The following is a 21,361-nucleotide window of genomic DNA, read 5'->3' as shown; positions in this document are numbered from 1 at the left end:
AAAAAAGGACCAAATTTTTTTATAAAAATGCCCAAAACATGACATTCTGTATAGTTGCTGGTAAAAAAGCATTAAAAAAAAGAAATTTAAGGACCACAACGCAAAGCCTTGTTTTTTGAGGTAGTAGCTGTATTCAAATGATTGACAACACAATCAGCCCCTCTCCACTGGTACCAATGATTCAGCTACAGAAATGACAATATTTTTCAGAAAATGTACTTTCTATGCAGCACTCAGTCAAATGTTAGTATTAAATGGTCCAACTTACTACCACAGATGACTAATACTGGCAGAATGCAGCATTGGTCTTCATGTATGCTTTCTTGGTTAAAAAAAAAAAAAAAAAAGACTAGTTCAAAGGCGAAGCACAACAAACTAACCAAACAACAAAGCATGAAAATCATCAATGGTCTATTTTCAGAGTTTTGTTTTGTGCATGTGAATACGGAGTAGAGCATCATGGAGACTTTGATTGTTAAACCGTTGGGGGCAGTTGTAGTGTTTATTCAATTTAGTTGTTCATAAAACAAATTGTAAAAAAAAAAAAATCACAATAAAAGCACCAAAAGTAACAAAAAAATGTATGTTAAAGACAAAACAACCAAAGATTAAATACATCTGTAACGACTTGGCTCCTTCACACAAGCTGCATCAGACTAAGGCAAATACGAAAACAAAAAAAAAAACAAAAAAAAACTAAATAAAAAAAGCACCAAATGTTAAGGAAGATGAGAAACAAAAAAAAAATCATACTAACTAATGAAGAAATATTCTTCTCATCAAATTAGTGTCCCTGTTCTTTGTTCCAGGTAAAGCAGGTGATTTTATTTTCTCTTCCTGTCCTGGGAGCAGCGCGGACAGTACCTGCAAAGCACAAATAATCACAAAGGAGTTATGACACTTAAGATAACTCATCACATTTTGTATTGTGAACACAGATAAAAGCCTCAATTTTTGATTCAGTCTGGAGTTTTTTACCATTTGCCTCTTGGTTTGGTTGTCAGGCCCACACATGCAAAATGGAACCACTCAATGGAGCACTGAAAAACACCAAAACACTGTTAAGTGCTGTACAAATGGAGCTCTCGGCTCAGACAAAAGCACAATTTTCAAAACGCGAAATGGACAAACAATTTGTTCAAACAGAGCCGTCACACAGAGAATGCGTGGAGTGGGACAAGTGCTAATAAATCACTTCTTCTGCCAAAAGTGACCTTATCCACAGAGGCTGACGTACGGGACGACATGACCCATAAAACTCTTAAATTAAGGCTAACATCGCAAAAACAAATATAAGCTATAGTCTGTACATACGCTGCATCTATTATTGTCTTACATATAACCTCAGTGTGATTTCAGCAATATTAATCTTCTTGATCTGGGCTATGAAACTGTACGGCTTTGACCTTTCAGAAATGGTAATCATATTATGAAAACATAAATAAATGGACATATAGAATGCATCATACATTTTCTTTTTTGGACAGATCATTTGAATTCACATGTCCATTGAGAAAACCAGGAGATAATGCAAATGAATTGAATAGGATGCATCTCCATTGCATCAGGAACAACATCTGGCATTAACATGTGATCAGATCACATGTAATGAGCCCTGATGCAGACTGGTTACAATTATCTGTATCATGGTTTTGTGTTTTTGGCAGACCTCCGGGCACAGACGTCCACGTTCTTTTCCAAAGTGTCTTTGGGAAGTTGGACAGACTGGTTGGAATGGTTTCTCTACAAATGCAACTGGGCTTGCTTATAGTTTTTTTTTAAGTGGTCTCACCTCATTCAAAAAGCTTCTTTGTATCTGAGCTGAGGAAACTTCTCTAAGAAACTTCAAGAAAGCCACATTTGACTTCGTGATGAAATTAATTTGATATTTTAAAATGCTTATTATTGAAGAATTTCAGGATCTATAACGGAGCCATAAAACTGAACTCACATCGGTGTTGTCACAGCCGATCATCTCGCCGTAGGAGACTTGGTGACACAGACAGTAGGTGGGCTCGTTGGGGTCCACAGGCATGTCCAGGACATCAGACGGGTGCACATTCCCAAAGTTGGTCGTGGGGCTGTTGAATTCTCCTCTGGCGTTAGAATAAATACGGTACGGGAGAAGGAATGCAACAGCGAAAGCGTTAATTACAAACGAGCGGCAATCAGCAGAAGCAGGTCAGGAAGTAACGCAACCTACGGTTGAAGGAGTTTCACTTTCTTCTGAGCGCTCTTAGGACTCCCATCTTCATCCGAACTCTTCACTTTAGACCTCGTTTTAGCCGTCTTCTTTTCCTTTTGTCTGCAGTCACCTGAAGTTACACACAGATATTCCAGTGATTAATTACGTTTTAGATTCATAATGACAATTAATGCCATGAATGCAAAAACAACAAAATAGAAAAAAAAACACAAGCGCACACACACCCTTCTTCCCCTTGCTGGAGGTGGAATCATAATCTGTGCTCTCGATCTGCTTTTCCTTCAGGTCGGCCTCAAACCGAGCGAGGTCTGTGTCAAGACGTCTGATATGTTTGTCAACCTGCAGAAAACATGACGTGAGCTGAATGAATCTGCAGTTTAAAATGTCATGTTGCTCCAATTTTCATATTAAAACAGGCTCATTTTGTGAGATACGAACCATTTCATAGGTCTGCATAGCGAGTTGCACTTTATCATCTCCAAACTCCTTGCATTTACTGTACGACTGCTGAATCTGCCGCAGGATGGACAGCTTTTGTTCAGAGGAGAGAGTCCGAGCATTTGTTGTGTATTCTTTAGCCAGAGAGTCTATCTGTCCTTTGAGATCTGAAAAAAGAAACAAGAACTTCTAAACATTAGTTTGCAGAGTTGTTGCTACAGAGACGCTCCAATTATGCACAACTGACATTGCTGATGAAAACTCAACGGAACTGCTAATTAAGTTTAATTTACTACAATTACTTTGTATCTGTGAACATTTCATGGTGGGCACAGGAAGTGGCAATTATACTGGCAGGAACATGAATATATATATATATATATATATATATATATATATATATATATATATATATAAAAACAAAAAACAAAACACAAAGCAGATTTTTTTAAACAGATCATGCTTCCCAAAGTACTCTCGTCTAAGAAGAATTAAGAATAAGTCATATTTATTTTTAGGCATTTATTCTACTTATATTCTTTTAAAATTGTTTATATTTCATACAATAATGTAATATTTATATATTTAGGAGTAATCGCAGTTTTATCAAACTCTGGGAAAAAATTGTGATTAATGTGAAATCTAAATGTAAAATACATAAAGTACACTATGAAGGATCAAGCAGGGGTACACATTATTATACCAAAGCCCAGCACATAATCTCTAAGAGATGGTAACACAATGATATTATAAGGGGTATATTGATCAGACTTGTACCCAAAAACATGAAGACACAAATTACTCAGATATGTTAAATGACAAAAAATAAATATGAAAGGTGCAGAAAATGAATTGTGACATGAGATAGTCTTGAGGGAATATCCCAAAGTGATAAGATGACAAAAAGTGCCACTATTGTCCAAAAAGGAAGAGAAAGAATCAACCAAAGCAATGCAATAACATGCGTGGAGTTAGCACAGTGGGTGAAATGCATAACAACAAGCAAAACGAATAGACAAAGAACACATGACTGAAACTGACAGCAAAACAACAACAATGAGGTTGTAAAACAAAAGGTGATGCATAATCTCAGAAAACAGCTGCAAACTACATCTGTACTCCATCCAGTCCTGAACCTTTACACCAGTTCAGTGGTCAAAGATAAGATGTAAAAGGAAAAAAAAAAGTTGTGTTGTTTGATCAATTATTTAGGAATCAGTGTTTGTGTTCAAATCAATGTCTCACCTTCTGTGCGTTGATCTAAATCCCTCATCAGATTGAAGTTCCTCTGCAACTCGAAGGGCAGGTTTTCTATGCCTGGTGAGAGACAGAGGAGAAAAAACATAGACCTTAATCCATTCATCAGAGAAAATCATAATTTACGAAGCTGTGTGTTGGTGTAATGATGCTCCAGTCTGCCATTAGCATGAAAAATGAGCTTCACATGTTCCTCAATGGGTACCGCAATAATAAAAACAGACTACGCCTGTGAAGAGAATTCAAACATTTCTGCAAAAATGTTATGAAATGATTGCGATGCGATTTCTAACGCCATCCTTTATTGGTTGGGTTGTGACGCTTTTGAATCCAGCAAATAGACGGAACCCAAATCCGTCGGACGACTGTTAACGCTTACAGAGCTCCGTTTGGCCCAGGAGCTGATCGTCGACCGTGTTGCTCGCGGATGGGCAAAACACAAATAAAGTGAACCCGGGCGAGTTATTTTCCAACACTAAAGAAGTGTAATAAATAACTTACTGTCCAAATAATGCTCAAGATACATCCCCGCCGCCATCTTGGAAAATGTAAACAAGGCGGTTTCCGGTCTCCGAAATGGACTCACCTGATTGGTTGATTCCAAACAGCACGCGAGGCCTCTCCAGCACAAAGTCTGCTTCCGACCTCAGCATCAGACAGATCTGACAGACCTAACCATTAACACTCATTATAATGAAAGGATGTAACAAGTGTAATCACTAAAGTTTACATTTCGATTCACGGTGTAAATGAACTGTACAGGAACAGTTCAATATGTCTTAAGTTGGTTCTGCCACACAAAAGCATCAGTTTAGCAAAAAACATGCAAACATTCAATGCAGCTCGATATTTTATATAATGCTTAGCTATTAAAAAATATTAAATTTATATTAAAGCCCTTGATATTATAACTTTGTTGTAGATGTATAATCTGCAATTATTGAAGTGAAAGATACTGATGTACATAATACTCTACAACTTCAAAGCAGGTGTAAACACTGACCTTTCTCAGACTAATTAGTGTTGAAACCATTAGAATTTCCCAATGATGAATAAATAAAACAAGTGGTGAACAAAATTCTCTTAAAAGATTTATTTCTTACAGAGGTTGCCCCCACCTGTTTTTCATCAACACACATTATGAATATTCCGTAATACAAATAAAAGATCATAATTCCAAACAGATCAATGTTGAATTCAAACTGTACAAGGCCAAGTGACAGTCACAATTAACGCACACAGCTCTGAAGGGCACACTGACTGATATTAATATAATGGGCAGGAGGAGTTCTAGGCTTGTAACAAAGCTTGGCTGTGATCTAGTACATATTAACAGACTCCTCTGGTGGTTCTGTCCATCACTTTTTTTCTTGTTTTTTCAACATGTGCCTCAGCTGTCTGAATTTATTTTTTCCCATCCGGTTCTTTGCTTTCATGTGTGGTTTTCTCTGCTGAGGGCTCTTTTTCTCAAATGGGCTTCCTTTGTTTTTGCCAGCTTTTGATGCTTTAATCTCATCTGCTTTTGCCACTGCAGGCCCCTTGGTGTTTCCTCCCTTCACAGTTTCTGCATCCAACTTGGCAAGCTTTGCTTTCTTTGGTCCAATGGTTGAATCCTTTTTGCCTTTCAACTTGATGTTTGTGGTTTTCTTGACTGCTGTACCGTTAGCTTTGTTCATTTGCTTTGGGCCGCCTGCCTTTCCTGGCACAGTCTTCTTTGTCACGGGGCTTTCGGATGGTTTCTCCTCAGAAGCTTCAGTAGATACGGTTGCTTCGGGTTCCTCTGAGTTGTCTTCTTCTACAGTAGTAACAGAAACAATTGGTTCATGATAAACAAGATAAATGTCACAGCTGAAGTTGGTATAAACGATGCGTTCAATAGTTTTCCCCAACTCACAACACACAACTTTTTTCACTTCCCAGTTACTCAAAACATCATTATTAGTTATCAGAAAAAGACTTACGTTTCTGGACTGGTGCAGTTGGAATAACATTTGAGAACTTTTTCAGCTTAGCCACAAAAAATCCGTCCATGTTGTGGGAATGGGGGTAAAACCGGCGCGTGAGTTGCAGAGAAGGATGGAATCTGCGTTCTCTGAACCTAAAAGGGTAGAAAAGTGTTTTTTTTAATGTATATAAATTTTTGTATTTGTCTTATAAGAACTTAACAATGAGCAACAGTATTCACCTGGTAAAACCTTCCTTGCCGAAGTCGAGTCCTGTGGGAACCAATTTCACGTTTCTCTTCTTCAACGCGTAGTCCACCACCCATTCATTCTCCTCCACCTATTGAATTGAAAGTCACTTACTCACATCAAACTAATATGGAGCTGCTAAATTTTTTTTTAAATCAGACACAGTGTTGAAAGTAAATACCGTTATTGAGCATGTGCAGTAAACCACATATCCCCCTGAGGGAGACTCGGCATTCACAGAGTCGATAGCAGATAGAATCAGTTCTTTCTGCAAGTGAGCAGAGCGATTGATATCCGCCTCATCCTGTCAGCAAAGAACAAAGTACAGAAAATTAGCATTATCACAGTATTAAGCAAATAACTACAATCATACACTGGTACGGGCTAAAACAGTGATGTTTTTACCTTGCTGGTCTTCACAGCAGGATCTTTAGCGATGACTCCTGTGCCTGAGCACGGCGCATCAAGCAGCACTCTGTCAAACCCTCCCATTACCTTCAACAAAAACGTTTCATCAGTACACTATACGCACTTTTCCCAATACTGCTGATTACGGTTTTATCGTTACTTTGGGGAACTGCCGGCCATCATGGTTGGAGACCACAGTGTTGGTGATCCCGAGACGGTGGACGTTTCCCACCACGCTCTTCAGCCTGTCAACGTTGGCGTCATTGGCCACAATCACCCCGGTGTTCCTCATCAGCTGAGCTGAAAGTGACATTTACATGAAACAGGTGTCAATCATACAGCCTGACAACAAGAAGCAGCCTGCTGGAGGTGCCAGAAATCATGTGGCCAGGAAAAAAAAACAAAAAAAAAAACACTGATAGAAATTATTTAATATTGCAACATTAAATATAGATGCTTTTCACACGCAGATAATTGGTCTTGGATAAGGCAAGTGTTCCCTCCATGAAAATAGGTATGAAGAAGTTAGGGCGTTTTATTGTAGGGTTTTGGTTTTCAAGTTCTAGAACACTAAATAAGGATATCCTGGTTGGGATCCATGGATACTTGACTGAGCCGCCAGTCGGCGGTGAAATAACCACTTAAAAGATTTCCTTTTTGTTTATTTTTTACTTCTCAAGTGTGAGAAATTACTCCTCAATTACAAACGTCTTTTGAATTACAGAAGCCCGGTGCCTTACCGATATAGGTGGTCTTGCCTCCTGGAGCAGAACTCATGTCCAACACCATCTCTCCCTCCTGAGGGGACAACGCCATCACTGGAAGAAAACTGGAGGCTCCTTGTAGCATGTAGTGACCAGCCAGATACTCCGGTGTGGCGCCTGTTTCAGAAGAACAAATGTTGCTGAAGATTAGTGGAGTCCCTTTCTGATGTTCTCCCATGAAGACAGTGTCACTTACCTATAGGTACAGAGGAGTCGTAGATAACCAAGCCCACTTTTGACCATTTCCCCAAAGGGTCAAGGTTGACTCCTCTGTTGATCAAAGCCTAAACCAGGAAAAAAAAGAACTGTCAGATTACAATAGTACTTGAACATACAACCCGAGCTCCCCCTAAAAAGTGGTTAATAAATTAAAAATAAATGACTGATATTTTTCTGCAAAAATATGTCTAATGCTAATTTTATTCAGTTATCCATGTCTACCGAGAGTTACCTGTGCAAGGTCCCGTCTTCTTGTTTTCAGTGTGTTGGTCCGAATGGTGACGGGTCTGTGGATTTCATTTGCCTCGAGGAAATCGACCAGCTGCAAACAATAAAGAGACAAAAAAAAAAAGATGTCATTCAAACCAGTTGTCTTCTAGCACAGGGATGTAAAAGATACAAAAAGTTAGATGACTGTGCAAAGTGTAAAAAAAGGCAGCAGTGATAGATAGCCAACGTATCACTAATGAAATGCTGCAGTATAAAAGCCAGAATATGAAAGTCCTTCTGAAAACATTTGCGTGGAAGGCTGCAAACGGTCTGGCCAAAGCAGGTCAGGCTTTTACGCAAACATTAATCTACATTAGTTTGAAAGGAAGCGCAGTGGAAGATAGGTTTACAGGTTAAACTAACTTTCCTATTATTCTAAGTTGTGTAAAATTATTTTATAGAAAAGAGTTCCTCAAGTGTGAACAGACTATTTCTTCCCTGACACTAAATCTTACAGACATAACTTTTTACTGCTCTGGCCTCACTAAAGACAAATTGAGCAGTGGCCGCTGAATTAGGAGGAATTTATCACACTTGTTCTAAAAATTAAGCCCAGTACAATATTTGAATTATGTTGTCGAGTCCTAAATCCCATTTAAAGTTATGAGTGTCAGTTCATGCTATTAACGCTACAAAGGTAAAATCGAAATGCCACTATCGTTCAGACATACACATGAACAAACCTCTGAGAGAGGAAAGAGGTCCATCAGTTTCTCAATGAGGAAGTTGTTGTAGCTGTAGTAGGTACAAAGATCTTTCTTCAGAAGAGAGAGATAGTCGGCTCTCTCCTTCCCGGCTTCTCTTTTCGAGGAGAAATTACAAAGGACGTCAATGTTGTCCTTAATTCTTTGGTGGATGGTCTTCAGGTCTAGAGGAAGGAGACCTGGAGATGCAAGTGAAGAAGATTAGAAGGAGAATAATGTTTTCAGAACAGCTACTGGACACTATGTCACCAATATGTTGCATTTTTAAAAAGGAAACAAGATTTCTCACCCTCCTCTGCTCCTGGCAGCTTGAATTTTTCATCGTCATCAATGTTAGCTTGTACTGTATCTTCCTCATCCATGTCAGCATCAGATTTCTCCTCATCCTCATCATCATCATCATCATCATCATCATCATCCTCCTCTTCATCGCTTTCCGTTGGCATAACATCTTTCCTCTTCTTCTCTTTCTTGGCAGCACGTTCAATCGGGAGAAGCTAGGTTTGGTGAGAAATAAAATCAAGTCAGAAGATAATACTGACAACATCACAAACCATCAGATATTAGAAAATACACTTTTTGTTCCCAAGAACCAGTCGTGGCATTTTAACGTTAGCAAACTTATAGTAACGGCTTAGTGTGAAATTAAAGAGTTTGTGAAACTCTTGTCTTATTCTACTAGTGAATAATAATTTAAAGTTACAGAAGAATTAAGAGCAGAATCCTTTCACATACATCTTCTCCATCACTTTCTTCTTCTGCATCCTCGTCTCCACTGCCGTCATCAAGAGTACCATAGTCGTCAACCATCTCTTCATCATCATCGTCGTCGTCGTCATCATCAGCAGCACCACCATCACCAATATCATCATCTTCCTCCTCCGCTTTTTTTGCACCCTTCTTTCCTTGGTCTTTTTCTCCCTTCTTCGGCTGAAGCTGTTCCTCCTCCTCCTCTTCTTCCTCCCAGTGTTCATCACTGTCATCCTCACTCTCAGGTTCACCAATTTTACGCTTCCTCTTTGTTGGCTTTAACCATTTGCTGTTTTCATCAGTGAATCCTTAAAATAAAAAGTGAATGAGATAATGCTTAGTTAAAAGGAAAAGAAAGAAAAAAAAGCATGAAAAGAGACAATAAATTATTCGTTCCAACATTAGTCAACGGCAACTTATATGCTAGGAATGTATGGAACATCAAGAATACGCTGCATGTGTGTGCGCTTGCTCGCGTGTAAAAAAAAAAGAAGAAACCTTCAAAAGCAAAACATTATATAAAAACCTTTGTTGACAACCCTGAGATTAATGTGGTTACCTTTCTTGGACTGTGTCTCAGTGACATCCTGCGGCTTTTTCAAGTTCAGAGTTCTCTTTACAGCTCTGAAAAATAATGCAATGCGAATGAACAAACTGAATACAAAGTCATGTAAGTGTGTGTTGGGTAATTTGTTCACTGGTTACCTTTTCCTCGCTCTACTCGACAGACGTTTTGGCTCCGATCCTTCTGCAAAAAGAAAAGAAAAGGACAACACTTTGTTAAACTTCCCAAAAGTACAATTAATCAGTACAGTGCATGCAGTAATCTTAATTTTACAGGCTTCCTAATTTTCATACGAGTTGGCTATGCAGACAAAAAATACAATATTTACCATCAGCTATAAATTTGGACAACTCCGTCTCTGCTCCCTGTTGCTTTCGGGCTTTTCTCCCCGGCCCTCTCTTCACCTTGACGGTGGGATCCAACTTGCGTCCCATCTTGCAGAGCTACACAGACTGAAAAATTGGAAGACAGGAATGTGTTTATCGCATATGCAAAATATAAATATCAATGGGTTCAAGTTGAAGCTATTGCAAACATTTAGAGAACATATTGACCAGATATTAATTAATTACTAGACTTTATAAGCGAATGCAAATCTTGAAAAAGTGTTTTAGTTATTTGTTTTGAGCTTATATGTGCAGTATGACCTATTTTGACAGGCCAATATTGTCAAACAACCAACACAGACAGGTAACAAATGAAAATAAAAAGAACTGTTTTAGTGAGGTTTTGGGCACATACATACAAGTATTTATTCATTAGATAAAATGCAGTTCTTAAAGGTTAGCTTGGAGAATTTAATCCAGGAGTGTCAAACACATTTAATACAGTGACATGATTAAAAAACCACACAAAAAACATCTCCTATAGCTATTACATTATGCATGTTTCTAACAAACTTAATCAAGACATAGCATAGCTGTCGAGATAGACTAAAGGAAGCTTGCATTTTCATGAGATAGCTCTCGATATAAATAATTTCCCTCTGCAATGGATTAAGTATTGTATTTCTATCCCAATCTTTCATGGCAACAGCATAAATATCTCAGCTCAGGTCTCAGTGTTGTGTTCGCTAATTGTAGAGAAAAAAAAAAACGTTTTCTTTGAAAACATTTTGCAATTTGCGTGATGATTTGGGGGGCCAGGTTGGAGGACCGCTTTTTGGCCCACGGGCCTTATGGTTAACACACCTGGTTTAATCTTCACGTTAACTATTCTACCAAGGTGACAACCGACAACTCTTCGTGTTTCCCTTTCATTTAATACATTTATTTACATTGATTTGAACATAAAGGGCATCTACTGAACGTTAGTTGACTCCAACTACGACCGCGCAATGTAATCATGTAGTGGCCAGGTGCAGATCCATTTATACAGAATATGTGTGATACTCAATCAAATACAGAGGACAATACGAATTGTTGGTATTCAATAGTGGACATCAAGGCCCCCAAATGGTACAAGGACCAAAATGAACCGTAGATACCGTTGGCGTGACGTTCACTCAGCGGCTACAAGCACATCGTAGGGCGTTTTAAAAGGAAAAGTTTTTGTTGTCGATACCGATTTGTATGCATTAAAAAGGCGCACACGTATGATTCTCAAATCACTTACCAGTAAATCAAACACCTTGATATCAAACTTCTTGTAAAGAGTAGCACGGCGAAATTCCCACACGTGAAATTTACTTCAACACGTTGCAGCAGCACATCCGGCGCGCAAAGGTGACGTATCGTGGCGGTCACGAGCCAGAGGATGTGCACCATTTATTTTTATAAATACAAAATTACACATTCAAAACTAGTTTTATATACCCTTTCTTCGAATGTGCAGTTCTTTGGAATAAAAAAAAATATATTTTTTATTTTTTTTAAATTTTTTTTAAAGACACCCACGAGCGAATGAGCACGTTTATAGTGACGTAATAAACTGCGACTGTGAGGAACAAGTCGACTAGGCATCATGGCGGAGCCTGTTGCGAAGAAGCGTGGTCTCGAACATTTGGACGAATATGAGCCAAAACCAGCCAAACACCTCCGCAGTCTTCATGACCGCATGGCCGAGAGGAGGCTGGTCGTTATTCTTGAAGGAGCTTCGCTGGAAACAGTGAAGGTGAAGGCTCGAGAGTGCATGATTTGTTGTTGTGACGCAACGACTCTGGCTTCTTCAGGAGAGGGTGGTCCCTCTCGGCTAGTTCGTCACAAAAGTAGCTTAAAAGTAGTTTAATTATGTCTGTGGTTTCTGTATATTTCAGGTCGGAAAAACCTTCGAGCTTTTAAACTGCGACCAACATAAAAATATAATCTTGAAAAGTGGGAGAGATCCCGGACACATAAGACCTGACATCACACACCAGGTAAGTGTCTCTTTATTCTAACTGTGTGTCTACATTTATTTCCCTAAAAGTTGTCTCAGTTATTTACTGACCTAAAGAGCCAGCAGCCTGTTTTTTAATGATGTTGTCGTTTGTGTTTTTAATTGTTAATCCTTAGTGTCTGCTCATGCTGATGGACAGTCCACTGAACAGAGCAGGCCTGCTGCAAGTTTACATCCACACAGAGAAAAATGCCTTAATAGAGATCAACCCACAGACTCGGATCCCAAGAACGTTCCCACGGTTCTGTGGCCTAATTGGTAAACCACCGTGTCCAATCTGTTTTACAGTTGATAAGATTGATCCCCACACAACTGTATGACAATTTCTGTTGTCCACTTCCTTTTCAGTTCAGCTGCTGCACAAGCTCAGTGTGAGAGCTGCTGATGGCCCTCAAAAGCTTCTAAGAATGATCAAAAATCCAGTGTCAGACCACCTGCCTCCAGGCTGCCCTCGTATTTCCACCTCCTTCTCTGCAGGAGAAGCCGTTTGCCCCCGGACTGTGGTGCCAGAGGGCCCTGCTGCAGTGGTGATTGGAGCATTTGCACATGGAGCGGTGAGCAAAGCTGCCAGTTTCAAAGATCCAGTCAAAACCTAAATGCGAGAGGGAGCAAAGCTGGTGGATGAAAATGCTAGTTATTAAAATACATAAAGAACCTCCAATTTTTAAGGAAAAGTAACAACAAATTCCTAACCTGTCTAAGTTAGGTCATTCTATTTTAGTTAGATTAGCAGACAAAACACAACACTGTTACACTTTACTTTCGTGAGTCACATTGGATGAGCATGAAATCCATGTACACTGAAGGCTGCGGAAATTATGCTGCCTGAGAAGCAACAGGCCTTTGATGACATAAGGGTGAAGCGAAGAGTATTTCACATTGGATTTAAAAAAAAAAAATATCAGGTCGTTCTTTACAGGCTTTGCATTTAAACATCAGAATACTAACACTACAGGAATAATTTGTGGTAATTACATATGATTTAACATGCTATTAGTGGTCTAATCTAACTGAGTTTGACCCTTCTGCAATTCGATGTTTCACAAAAGACTTGTATACTGTATGTTACTGACAATTCTGTTTCTTAGGTGAATGTGGACTACACAGAGAAGACCGTCTCCATCAGTAACTACCCCTTGTCTGCAGCACTGACCTGTGCAAAGATGTGCTCTGCCTTTGAGGAAGTGTGGGGAGTCCTGTGACAAATATCAAGCTGCTGATGTTGACGGGGCTTAAACATGAACTGAAAATACTGAAGCCACATGGACAACAGAAATTGTATGATTATACTATTGATGTGTATGATTATATGATGGTGTTTTGGCACCATGTTAAAGATGTATTGGTTTTTGAACCAATTTGTTTTTCTACAACAGTTGTGTACACCATGCTTTGGATGATGGCTTATCGTGGTTATATTAAAATACGTAAATAATGATTGCTTTTTGTTTTAAGGGAGCAAATGTTTAAATTAGAATATTTAACAGAAAACTCACGATGGAACAAAGAATATAACTAGAAATTGCACATACAAGTAGAACAATGATGAACTCAACATTTGTCTTCAACTTTCCCTTGGCTTCTCCCCCAAGTCTTGGGCACTTGTTTCAGTAGCTTCAGAGGTGATTTTTCTTTAGCTTTCATGGCGGCCGTAGCCTCCCTTCTTTGCAGCAGCTGTCCTCATTCTGTCTCTTGGCTTATTATGTACTAATTAGTCCATATAGGAAAGTAGCTGCAGAAGAGAAAGTAGTTGTACTAGTTGCACAAGAAATAACCCCCCCCCCCCAAAAAAAAAGCACGGGCAGTAAATCAAACAACTAAATGCATTTTAATTATGAAGTTAATAGCATATGTGCTATTACAAGACCAGACAACATTCAATAATTGACACTCTCCAATTGGGTTATGTGAGAATGAGGAAACAGATCTGCAACTTTGGTTCAAAGTTTTGTCTTATTACACGGTTTAAAATAAAATTGCATTTATTTATTTTTTTAATATTACACATGCACTGAAGTGGACCTCCAATAAGATGGCAGTGCCAGTTACCTGATATACATAACTTTTTTTTTTATTATTTACAAAAATCCATTCTGAAAATAATACAATTTAGAGTTTTCTTCAGTGAGTAATGGTAAAATATGTCTAATTTCTATCAGTTCAATGATTTTCAACACATGTTATTCCATATAAATTGCACATAATCTATACATATGCACATATTTACACTATCCTCTCACTCTGGGATCGAAATTATGAAATTTGCAAGTATTCTCATTGGACTCTTAATTTATTTTTTAATTAACAGAGTACTTCATGCAACACCGAATGTCAAAAATAATTTTTTCAAATATTTATTTTTTCACATTAAATAATAAACAAGGTGTGTAATTAGTTTCACATACATTTACATCTTAACAACTTTCAAGGTGAATACAAAAAAACCCCCACATTTTTCTGTTAAACAGTCTGTAGGTGTACATATGTGACAAAATTCTCAACGTTTACCAACGTCCCTGCAAAATATTGTTTGAAGTCATAAATGGAGTCTTGCTTGTGCTGAGATGTGGCTCCTCAGCATGTTTGCACAGAACACTGCTGAGGTGTGAGCGAACACTGTAGGCTTGTGGGACACAGGTCGGATTTGGCACAAATGACTGTGATCAAGAAGGACGGCTCCAGAGGCATGAACTCCTGGTATGGATCTGCGTCACAGTTAATCTGGAAAACACAACAAATTGGCAGTTGTTGGGGAAAGGATTGTTACACCTTGAAAGTTGATAGTTAAAGGACATTACCTGAGAGAAAGACGTAAGAAAGAGCTGAGTGTGTGCCAGCCCTGACAGGGAGCTGTCACCAGGACGCTGCTGCAGACTCTGATGATAGGCCTGAGGAGATTAAACGTAGATGCTTCAGGCTTCAAGTCGCTGCCACGCAGAGAAACTAATAACTCTAAGTGGCTCCTCACCTGCAGCGCTACCTGGAGTGCAAAATACTGCAGCCACAACTCCTGCTGCTGTGCCGCTGAGAGCGAAGACGCGCTGCTTTGGCCTGCTCTTTCAGTCACAGTGAGGTAGTGAGCCCACACACATTCCCCCACAGAGCGCACCGTCTCACTGTAAGAGAAAACTGACACAAAACACACAGCAATATGCATTAAGTAGCAGATAGCAGTTTTCAAACAGTGCTTACAGATGGCAGTTCTCTCTTCTTTTTTTTTCTAAGAAAACGTTGCTGTGTTGATTGTCAATGTCTCTTACTCTCGGGCAGCAGCAGGTGGACGATATCTTTGGCGATGAGGAAACCAGTTGCACCGTAGTTCATTGCTCTGTTTATGAAAAAAAAAAAACAACACAAAACAAACAAGGTTTGAGCACTGAAATGAAATGTTAAATTATTGGAGAATAATAACATTTTATATTCTAATAATGCTTTGAAAAGTGTACACCGTACCTGGGGTAGGTGGGATGGAAGAGAGGAGGGATGAACATTCCCATGGGAAACAAGATGTCATCACCCAGGAGAACTGGCGTGACAGACAAACTGGGGAGGAATGTGAAATGACTGATGCATTTGCTCCGGACAACTACTTCACATCTGACAGCTTTATTTTTTGAAATCACACACTTACATGTCGGCAGACTCGCTGGGCTCGGTCAGGAGTTTATTGCATCTCTTCTGCCACAGCGACAGCAGCTGGACATAGTTGGAAAAGAAGCTGCGTGTGCTGACGGTCACCTGTAACCAAACAGTCAGCGTTGGTTGGTAATACCGATCACCATCGATCCAGGGAGGATCCTGCTGTACGGCACAAGCGCTAAGCACATCTTGTCAGAACTTGATCATTCCAAATGCAAAGCTGAATTATTGGTGTACAAACATATAATCTACTTTTCACAAGCAGTTGCATCAAACGTTTTCAGATGGAATCAACTTTGATTTTACTCCGTGACACAACATCAGGAGACAATCAAATCTACCTCCGAAAAAATCAGGTCAAGCTCGGCTTCTCTGGAGATTTCCTTTGAAGTCCACAGTCTCGGAGTTAAAGCGTGAACCTTGAGACAGAGGTCAGAGCTGTTGATAAGCAGCCAACAACAGGCAATTCTATTCCAACCACCCCGAATGTCTGAGTTCTCAATGTTTCTGGGATATAACATCCTATTTATTGTGTCACATATTACCTTATCCATAACAAGCTGATGTGTTCTCTGATCCGTCCAATTCAGCTCATGCAAATTGGCCTTAAAGGAGGAAAATACATTCCGTATAGTCTCCTCTGCCTGTCGGACAAGGGACATTTTTAAATACACCTGGAATCGTGTTAAAGCTCCAATTCCTCGAAGGTTCACCTCACCTCTCTTTGTGCTGTGCTTTCACTGGCAAGGCGTGTGAGGACTGAGCCGAATCCTCTCTCGGTCTCCAGCACACAGTGTTTCCAGCGAGGGGCTTCCTGGTGGAAAAAGTCCCGTCATGAAGACGTGACTCCGACAAATCAGTGCACAGGTATAGTCGAATGTTGTCGGATGTTAGATTCACTAACCCTGTCAGTGTTACCCAAAGCCACGGAAAAATTCCTCCATGTGTCGGAGAATCTGGAGTCCATGGCGGGCATCATGGTGTGCAGCAGATTGAGGACCATGTAGGTATGAAGGGGACCGCTGAGGGCAGCCAGAGGACACAGGACGAAGTCAGAATTGGGAAATGCTCTGTTGTTTTACCTTCTGGTGCCCCATACTACCTCATGCTCAGTTCATGCTTGTTCAGCCATTTGGTAATGATGCGGGACATTTGCACAATGTAGGGTAGGTTATGTAGAAGGACGTGGTCGTCTTCGCTGAGAGACAGAGGGTGGAAAGTCTCCTGGAGACACCGCAACCAGTCAATGGCAGGGGCCTGTTCCTGTGAGGGATGTGTGCAAGATTCAAATCTGTCAGACGCTGTGAATTCAAGACAGGTTTTGTTTGTCAAGTTAATGTTATGTCTTGCAACACTGCTTCAAAAAAATGTCCTTTAAAAGTGCAATCTGAAGTCATCTTGTCCAGTTTGATTAGAGTTTGGGAAGATTTCAGCATGCAGGTTTTCACCATCTCACCCTCACAGTAGGGTTTGCTAAAAAATATTATAGCAATAGCAATATAACATTATAGCATCTTGCTGCTGTCCTCTGTTGGTGTCTCTGCTTGTTTAGCTGAAACCATGTGTCTTTCCAATGGAGAAATTAGTTATAGCAGCTATATGTACCTTCTTTTCAGTTTCCACAGTGACATCTTTTAGCCTGATTTTATTCCCACAAGCCTCATGTTTGGCACCCCGGCTGCAGATAATATAGACAAAATATTGTAATCATCCCATACTTGTAGCTCTTTAATGGTCATGCGCTGATGGAGCTGGTCTTTCTCCAGGCGGTAGTGTAGAGGTGAAGCTGCGACGGCGAGCTCAGAGGACAAGGAGATGAACAGGCCCACGTGAATCATGCTGCTGCTCGGCGGGGCTCCCAGCATGGCCAGGTACCGCTGACAGGATGCCAAGAAAGGCCGCAGGGTCTTCGCCGGAAAACAGCGGGAGAATGATAATGAAATGCATTATTGGAAGGCTTTCACATTGTTTTTATCAATTTAAAGAGATTTCTTAAATCCACAGGGGTCCTCAACCTCGGTTTTAGCTTTGGACTTCCGTGTCTTGCTGTTCCATTCAATTGGGATCAACAAATCCGGCTGATCAATCTGTTGACAAGGAGGATACTTGAGGTGAAGTAATAACACAAAAAACCACTTTGTCATGGCAGTGCTCCCATCCGAATATTAGGACTTACAAATTATCCTAATGGATACTGGCCTGTATGTATCTTTGTGTTGCTTTGTGCCCAATTTCATTTGGGTCCTTGCCCACATAGAGGTTGAAGAATGGAAACGTGGCGTAGTCTCTCATTAGTAAGCTCAGCGTGGAGTTGAAATCTGTCCAGGTCCACTTCCCTGATACTGCCCAGCCTCCCAGCTGCATACAGAGATACACAAACAGAACATGTAATTATTCACTTAAACATCATAATATCACAAGCAAAGTCAGATGTATTAGAAAACATCCCCTGCAGAAGGATGACAGGATATAACACACCTTATAACTTATATGTAGAACGAGACAAAGGAAGCAGGAACTACCAGTGTGTCTGTGTTGGATTGTCCAACCAAGTGGTTGTCATACCTTCTGCACCAGCGTCAGGAAGGGCTCTGTTCCCGCTGTTTCCAGAGAACTTGTGTCCAAACAGGAGTGGTAGAATCTTTTAGTCTTCTGCACTGCTGAACTATTCAGCACGTCGTTTGTTTCTAACATAGATAAATGAAAAATGTACATGTTACTGCAGTTCAGGGTACGCTCTCACATGCCAAAGTGGATAGCAATATCTTTGAAGTACAGAATATTCATACATCATATACTCTACTTTGTATGTTTTATCCTTATTTTGTCCTGACAATGGTAGAATAGTATCATGATAGTATTTTATTTGTATGTTTTGAAAGCCGTGGTGTGCTGTTACTATTAACCAGTTTGAAAAAAGATTTTTAACTCCCAACAAAATAAAGGTCGATACAATAAGTTAATAATTAGGCAGTACCTAAAATCTCCCTCAGATACTGCAGCAGCACAGTTTTCCGGTTCAGTGTTTTATCTTTTCCCTGCCATCTCTGGCCTTTCTCCTCATTTTGTCTCGTCCCCTCTGGCGACGCCGACTTCTCCCACTGGTTTTGTGGATGTCCCGGGATGCCCTGACCTCGCTGTCTGCTCCCCCCGTCCTGTGAAAGCGTGTCTGATCCACATGTGAACAAGAAGTAGTCACAGGGCTGTGTGAAGGGATCAACAGACGTGGAGAGTCGGGCTGAGGCCCTCCGACAGGCAGGAGACAGACATGGAGTCACTATATGGCAGAGAGTGAGAGAAGTGTAATGCAACGAGGCAAAATGCGATTTGATAGTCTCATATTGTGGTTTTCTCTCTCTTCTTATTTGGGTAACCTTACCTGGCGGGTTGCTGTGGCCTGTATGGAGATTGTAATGTATATAGTATATAAGTCCCAGTGTGGCAGCACATAAAGATAAGGCTAAAAGGAGGAGAATCCGTCTTTTGTGTTTTATCCAAACGGGTATTTGTTGGAGCTGCTCAATGTGAGGCTCTGACAGTTGCTGCAGCTGCAACATAGGCTGGAGTTGATTATGTTGCAGGACTTGGAGGGGATCTCCAATGTGGAGTGGCAGCTCGAACAGAGGTGGAAGCTGAAGGCACCTGTCAGGTTCTTGCTGTAATAATGGCTGGACTGATCGCTGTGGCTGGAGGGCAACAGAAGAAAGAAACATAAAAGGGGCTCACACAAGAAACACATGAGATTTATGGTTTGGCCCGTCAGAAGCAGTTATGTAGATCTTCACAAATACACTCAAATGATCAGAATAAATGCTGATGGAAACACATACCAGTTCAAAAATTGCATGAATTGCATGGATTATGACCCCATAAGATGTTATTATTAACCTCTTTTTTTGTGTGAATTAGTTGCTTTTAATAAGAAATATTTGCCGAGTCATTATATATAATATGGAACTGCCACACTAATGATTTTGCTGTAGATGCTTTATTATTTTAACACATTTCTATTTGATTCAAAATAAACTTTGTTCCAAAATTGTGTTAAAAATAAAACCCCAATAAACCTGATACTTTCACCATTGTTTTACTGCTGCAGGCCCCCTGAAACCCTCTGACGCCCTCTAGTGGAGGCCCACCCCACCCTTTAAAAACCACTACGAATACAGCCCCAAAATACCAACTGTTGTACTATCCTTATCACTGTCCTTCTCCTCATAATCATAAAACAAGCGCTCCGTTCACCTGCCATAAATGATAGTGAAATACTATGTGCTTTTTGAGTTTCAGTGAATCTTTGAAATAGTGTAGAGTTAGAGCCAACAAAACAAAAGAAATTATAAGAGAAAACAGTTGGAAACTCAGAACCTCCCAAGATTATAACGGCATCCATTTTTAAACCCTTAATCAACATGAACCACTCCCTCGAGGTGTCACCATTTTATGCAGCTTAAAACATTTAATTCAGCAAATTACAAAATAATTTTTAAATGCTATTTCCATGGAATGGGTGACATCTATCTGGCTTGTGATCGCCTCAACTGCTAAGTTACCGTTATTGAAGATGATCAAGGGGGTGCCGAGATATAAGACACACTATGTTGATAATCAGCAAGCTTTACAACAACACTTTAAGTATTCAAGCTGTGGGGAAAAACATTAGCAGCATCATGTGTTACTGTTCAACAGTTTTATCCAAATGAATTTATGAGAAGAATGTAAAAATACAATTTTCTGCTTCACTTTGCTTTCAGCAGGATTAAGTTTCAAGACTGCAGTGTTCGTTGCAATTGTTTCAAAACCTCATAGCATTATTTCTCTCCTCAAGGAAATGAGTGACTTGGCTCCAGTTTCTTGCCATCCTTCCCCGTCAATGTGGCAAACATTTTCTTCAAAACACTACATAACATGTTCTTACCTTGAGCTCTATTTGCGATTCACTCATTGTTGCCGTGTTTTTCCCAGCGTGCCCATCCTCTGCTTTGTACATGTCACATGTGCACCTCCTCCTGCTGTCGCTCTGTCAAACAGCAGTCACCTCAGCCTGCTATCTCTTTTCATCACTCACTTCTCTCCTCATCTGACACTGATAAAAAAACAAAAAAAACAAACCATCAACTCCCAACTCTCCAGCTTACGTCGAACTCTGCATTCCAGAAACCAGATGATCAAGCAAAGACTGGAGGCTCTGCAGTGGGACCTGCATGGAGATCATCGTGGTTCATCAACGGGAGTCTTACCTTGAGAAACACAAGTGTTCCAGTCGTTTGCGGTATTGAAGGCTCTCCCAACAATCGTTACAAGGCTGGTAAGTTAAGACCAAAACATTGCATTTGAATGAGGGGTAACTCACTTCTTCCCGGAAAGTAAGCCCACGTAGATGCACATGCATACATGTGTGCTGTCGTCATTATCAGTGCAACACATGGCTGTTCACTACTGATAGAGCAGTGTGGCGTGCGTGACGTCACAGGGTCGCCCTCGTAGCACATCCAGCATCCAGGGGAAAACATGTTTGGTGGATGTCACATGGGACGCTGACCAGAGACCAGACAACACAAAATATTGTATCC

General features: G+C 40.2%; 4 protein-coding genes across 5 annotated transcripts; 1 reads left to right on the top strand and 3 right to left on the bottom strand.

Annotated features, from left to right (window-relative positions):
* Positions 1–488: 488 nt before the first annotated feature.
* Positions 489–4,463, bottom strand: ing4 (inhibitor of growth family, member 4). Its single transcript, XM_080500846.1, has 8 exons — positions 4,403–4,463; positions 3,890–3,961; positions 2,645–2,811; positions 2,431–2,545; positions 2,204–2,315; positions 1,952–2,096; positions 979–1,040; positions 489–864 (listed from the first exon to the last, which is right to left on the bottom strand). Exons 1-8 carry the CDS (start codon positions 4,437–4,439, stop codon positions 825–827), a joined length of 750 nt encoding a protein of 249 aa, XP_080356972.1. The 5' UTR covers positions 4,440–4,463; the 3' UTR covers positions 489–824.
* Positions 4,464–5,018: 555 nt separating this feature from the next.
* nop2 (NOP2 nucleolar protein homolog (yeast)) lies at positions 5,019–11,486 on the bottom strand. The gene is made up of 16 exons (XM_080500833.1): positions 11,388–11,486; positions 10,102–10,225; positions 9,914–9,956; positions 9,768–9,832; positions 9,194–9,516; positions 8,748–8,955; positions 8,438–8,637; positions 7,717–7,806; positions 7,462–7,549; positions 7,242–7,382; positions 6,662–6,801; positions 6,499–6,588; positions 6,275–6,397; positions 6,087–6,184; positions 5,863–5,999; positions 5,019–5,696 (listed from the first exon to the last, which is right to left on the bottom strand). Exons 2-16 carry the CDS (start codon positions 10,205–10,207, stop codon positions 5,260–5,262), a joined length of 2,289 nt encoding a protein of 762 aa, XP_080356959.1. The 5' UTR covers positions 10,208–10,225; positions 11,388–11,486; the 3' UTR covers positions 5,019–5,259.
* Positions 11,487–11,735: 249 nt separating this feature from the next.
* Positions 11,736–13,578, top strand: emg1 (EMG1 N1-specific pseudouridine methyltransferase; the record flags this gene model as incomplete). Its single annotated transcript, XM_080500847.1, has 5 exons — positions 11,736–11,885; positions 12,028–12,129; positions 12,266–12,407; positions 12,498–12,703; positions 13,238–13,578. 5 exons carry the CDS (start codon positions 11,736–11,738, stop codon positions 13,349–13,351), a joined length of 714 nt encoding a protein of 237 aa, XP_080356973.1. The 3' UTR covers positions 13,352–13,578.
* Positions 13,579–14,023: 445 nt separating this feature from the next.
* On the bottom strand, positions 14,024–21,155 carry kel (Kell metallo-endopeptidase (Kell blood group)). Of its 2 annotated transcripts, none has more exons than XM_080500827.1 (19): positions 21,029–21,155; positions 20,707–20,874; positions 19,168–19,474; positions 18,766–19,065; positions 18,354–18,475; positions 17,988–18,146; positions 17,804–17,875; positions 17,507–17,695; positions 16,891–17,051; positions 16,693–16,810; positions 16,507–16,602; positions 16,334–16,432; positions 16,130–16,207; positions 15,781–15,887; positions 15,603–15,692; positions 15,410–15,477; positions 15,118–15,278; positions 14,948–15,037; positions 14,024–14,870 (listed from the first exon to the last, which is right to left on the bottom strand). In XM_080500827.1, exons 2-19 carry the CDS (start codon positions 20,776–20,778, stop codon positions 14,724–14,726), a joined length of 2,436 nt encoding a protein of 811 aa, XP_080356953.1. In that variant the 5' UTR covers positions 20,779–20,874; positions 21,029–21,155; the 3' UTR covers positions 14,024–14,723. The 2 variants fall into 2 exon arrangements, with proteins under 2 accessions (XP_080356953.1, XP_080356954.1); XM_080500828.1 differs by having other exon boundaries at positions 16,507–16,598; positions 16,707–16,810.
* Between the last annotated feature and the right edge of the window lie 206 nt (positions 21,156–21,361).

The sequence above is a fragment of the Blennius ocellaris genome (genome assembly GCF_963422515.1).
Source record: "Blennius ocellaris genome assembly, chromosome: 8".
Lineage (NCBI taxonomy): Eukaryota > Metazoa > Chordata > Actinopteri > Blenniiformes > Blenniidae > Blennius > Blennius ocellaris.
Note: the sequence above shows the minus strand (reverse complement) of the source record. Positions and strands in the feature narration are given on the sequence as shown.

What these genes read in the sequence shown, in the direction of transcription:
- nop2 (XM_080500833.1), bottom strand. Translation starts at nt 10,207, where the DNA reads ATGGGACGCAAGTTGGATCCCACCGTCAAGGTGAAGAGAGGGCCGGGG. An exon ending in AAGAAAGTGATGGAGAAGAT is followed by an intron (nt 8,956 to 9,193) that starts GTATGTGAAAGG and finishes CACCAAACCTAG; the next exon opens with CTTCTCCCGATTGAACGTGC. An exon ending in ATGGCCGGCAGTTCCCCAAA is followed by an intron (nt 6,589 to 6,661) that starts GTAACGATAAAA and finishes TTTTTGTTGAAG; the next exon opens with GTAATGGGAGGGTTTGACAG.
- ing4 (XM_080500846.1), bottom strand. Translation starts at nt 4,439, where the DNA reads ATGGCGGCGGGGATGTATCTTGAGCATTATTTGGACA. An exon ending in CTCCAGCAAGGGGAAGAAGG is followed by an intron (nt 2,316 to 2,430) that starts GTGTGTGTGCGC and finishes GTGTAACTTCAG; the next exon opens with GTGACTGCAGACAAAAGGAA. An exon ending in AAAGTGAAACTCCTTCAACC is followed by an intron (nt 2,097 to 2,203) that starts GTAGGTTGCGTT and finishes TTCTAACGCCAG; the next exon opens with AGGAGAATTCAACAGCCCCA.
- kel (XM_080500827.1), bottom strand. Translation starts at nt 20,778, where the DNA reads ATGTACAAAGCAGAGGATGGGCACGCTGGGAAAAACACGGCAACAATG. An exon ending in CCCAGCGAGTCTGCCGACAT is followed by an intron (nt 15,693 to 15,780) that starts GTAAGTGTGTGA and finishes ATTCCTCCCCAG; the next exon opens with TTTGTCTGTCACGCCAGTTC. An exon ending in CACTCCAGGTAGCGCTGCAG is followed by an intron (nt 15,038 to 15,117) that starts GTGAGGAGCCAC and finishes TAATCTCCTCAG; the next exon opens with GCCTATCATCAGAGTCTGCA.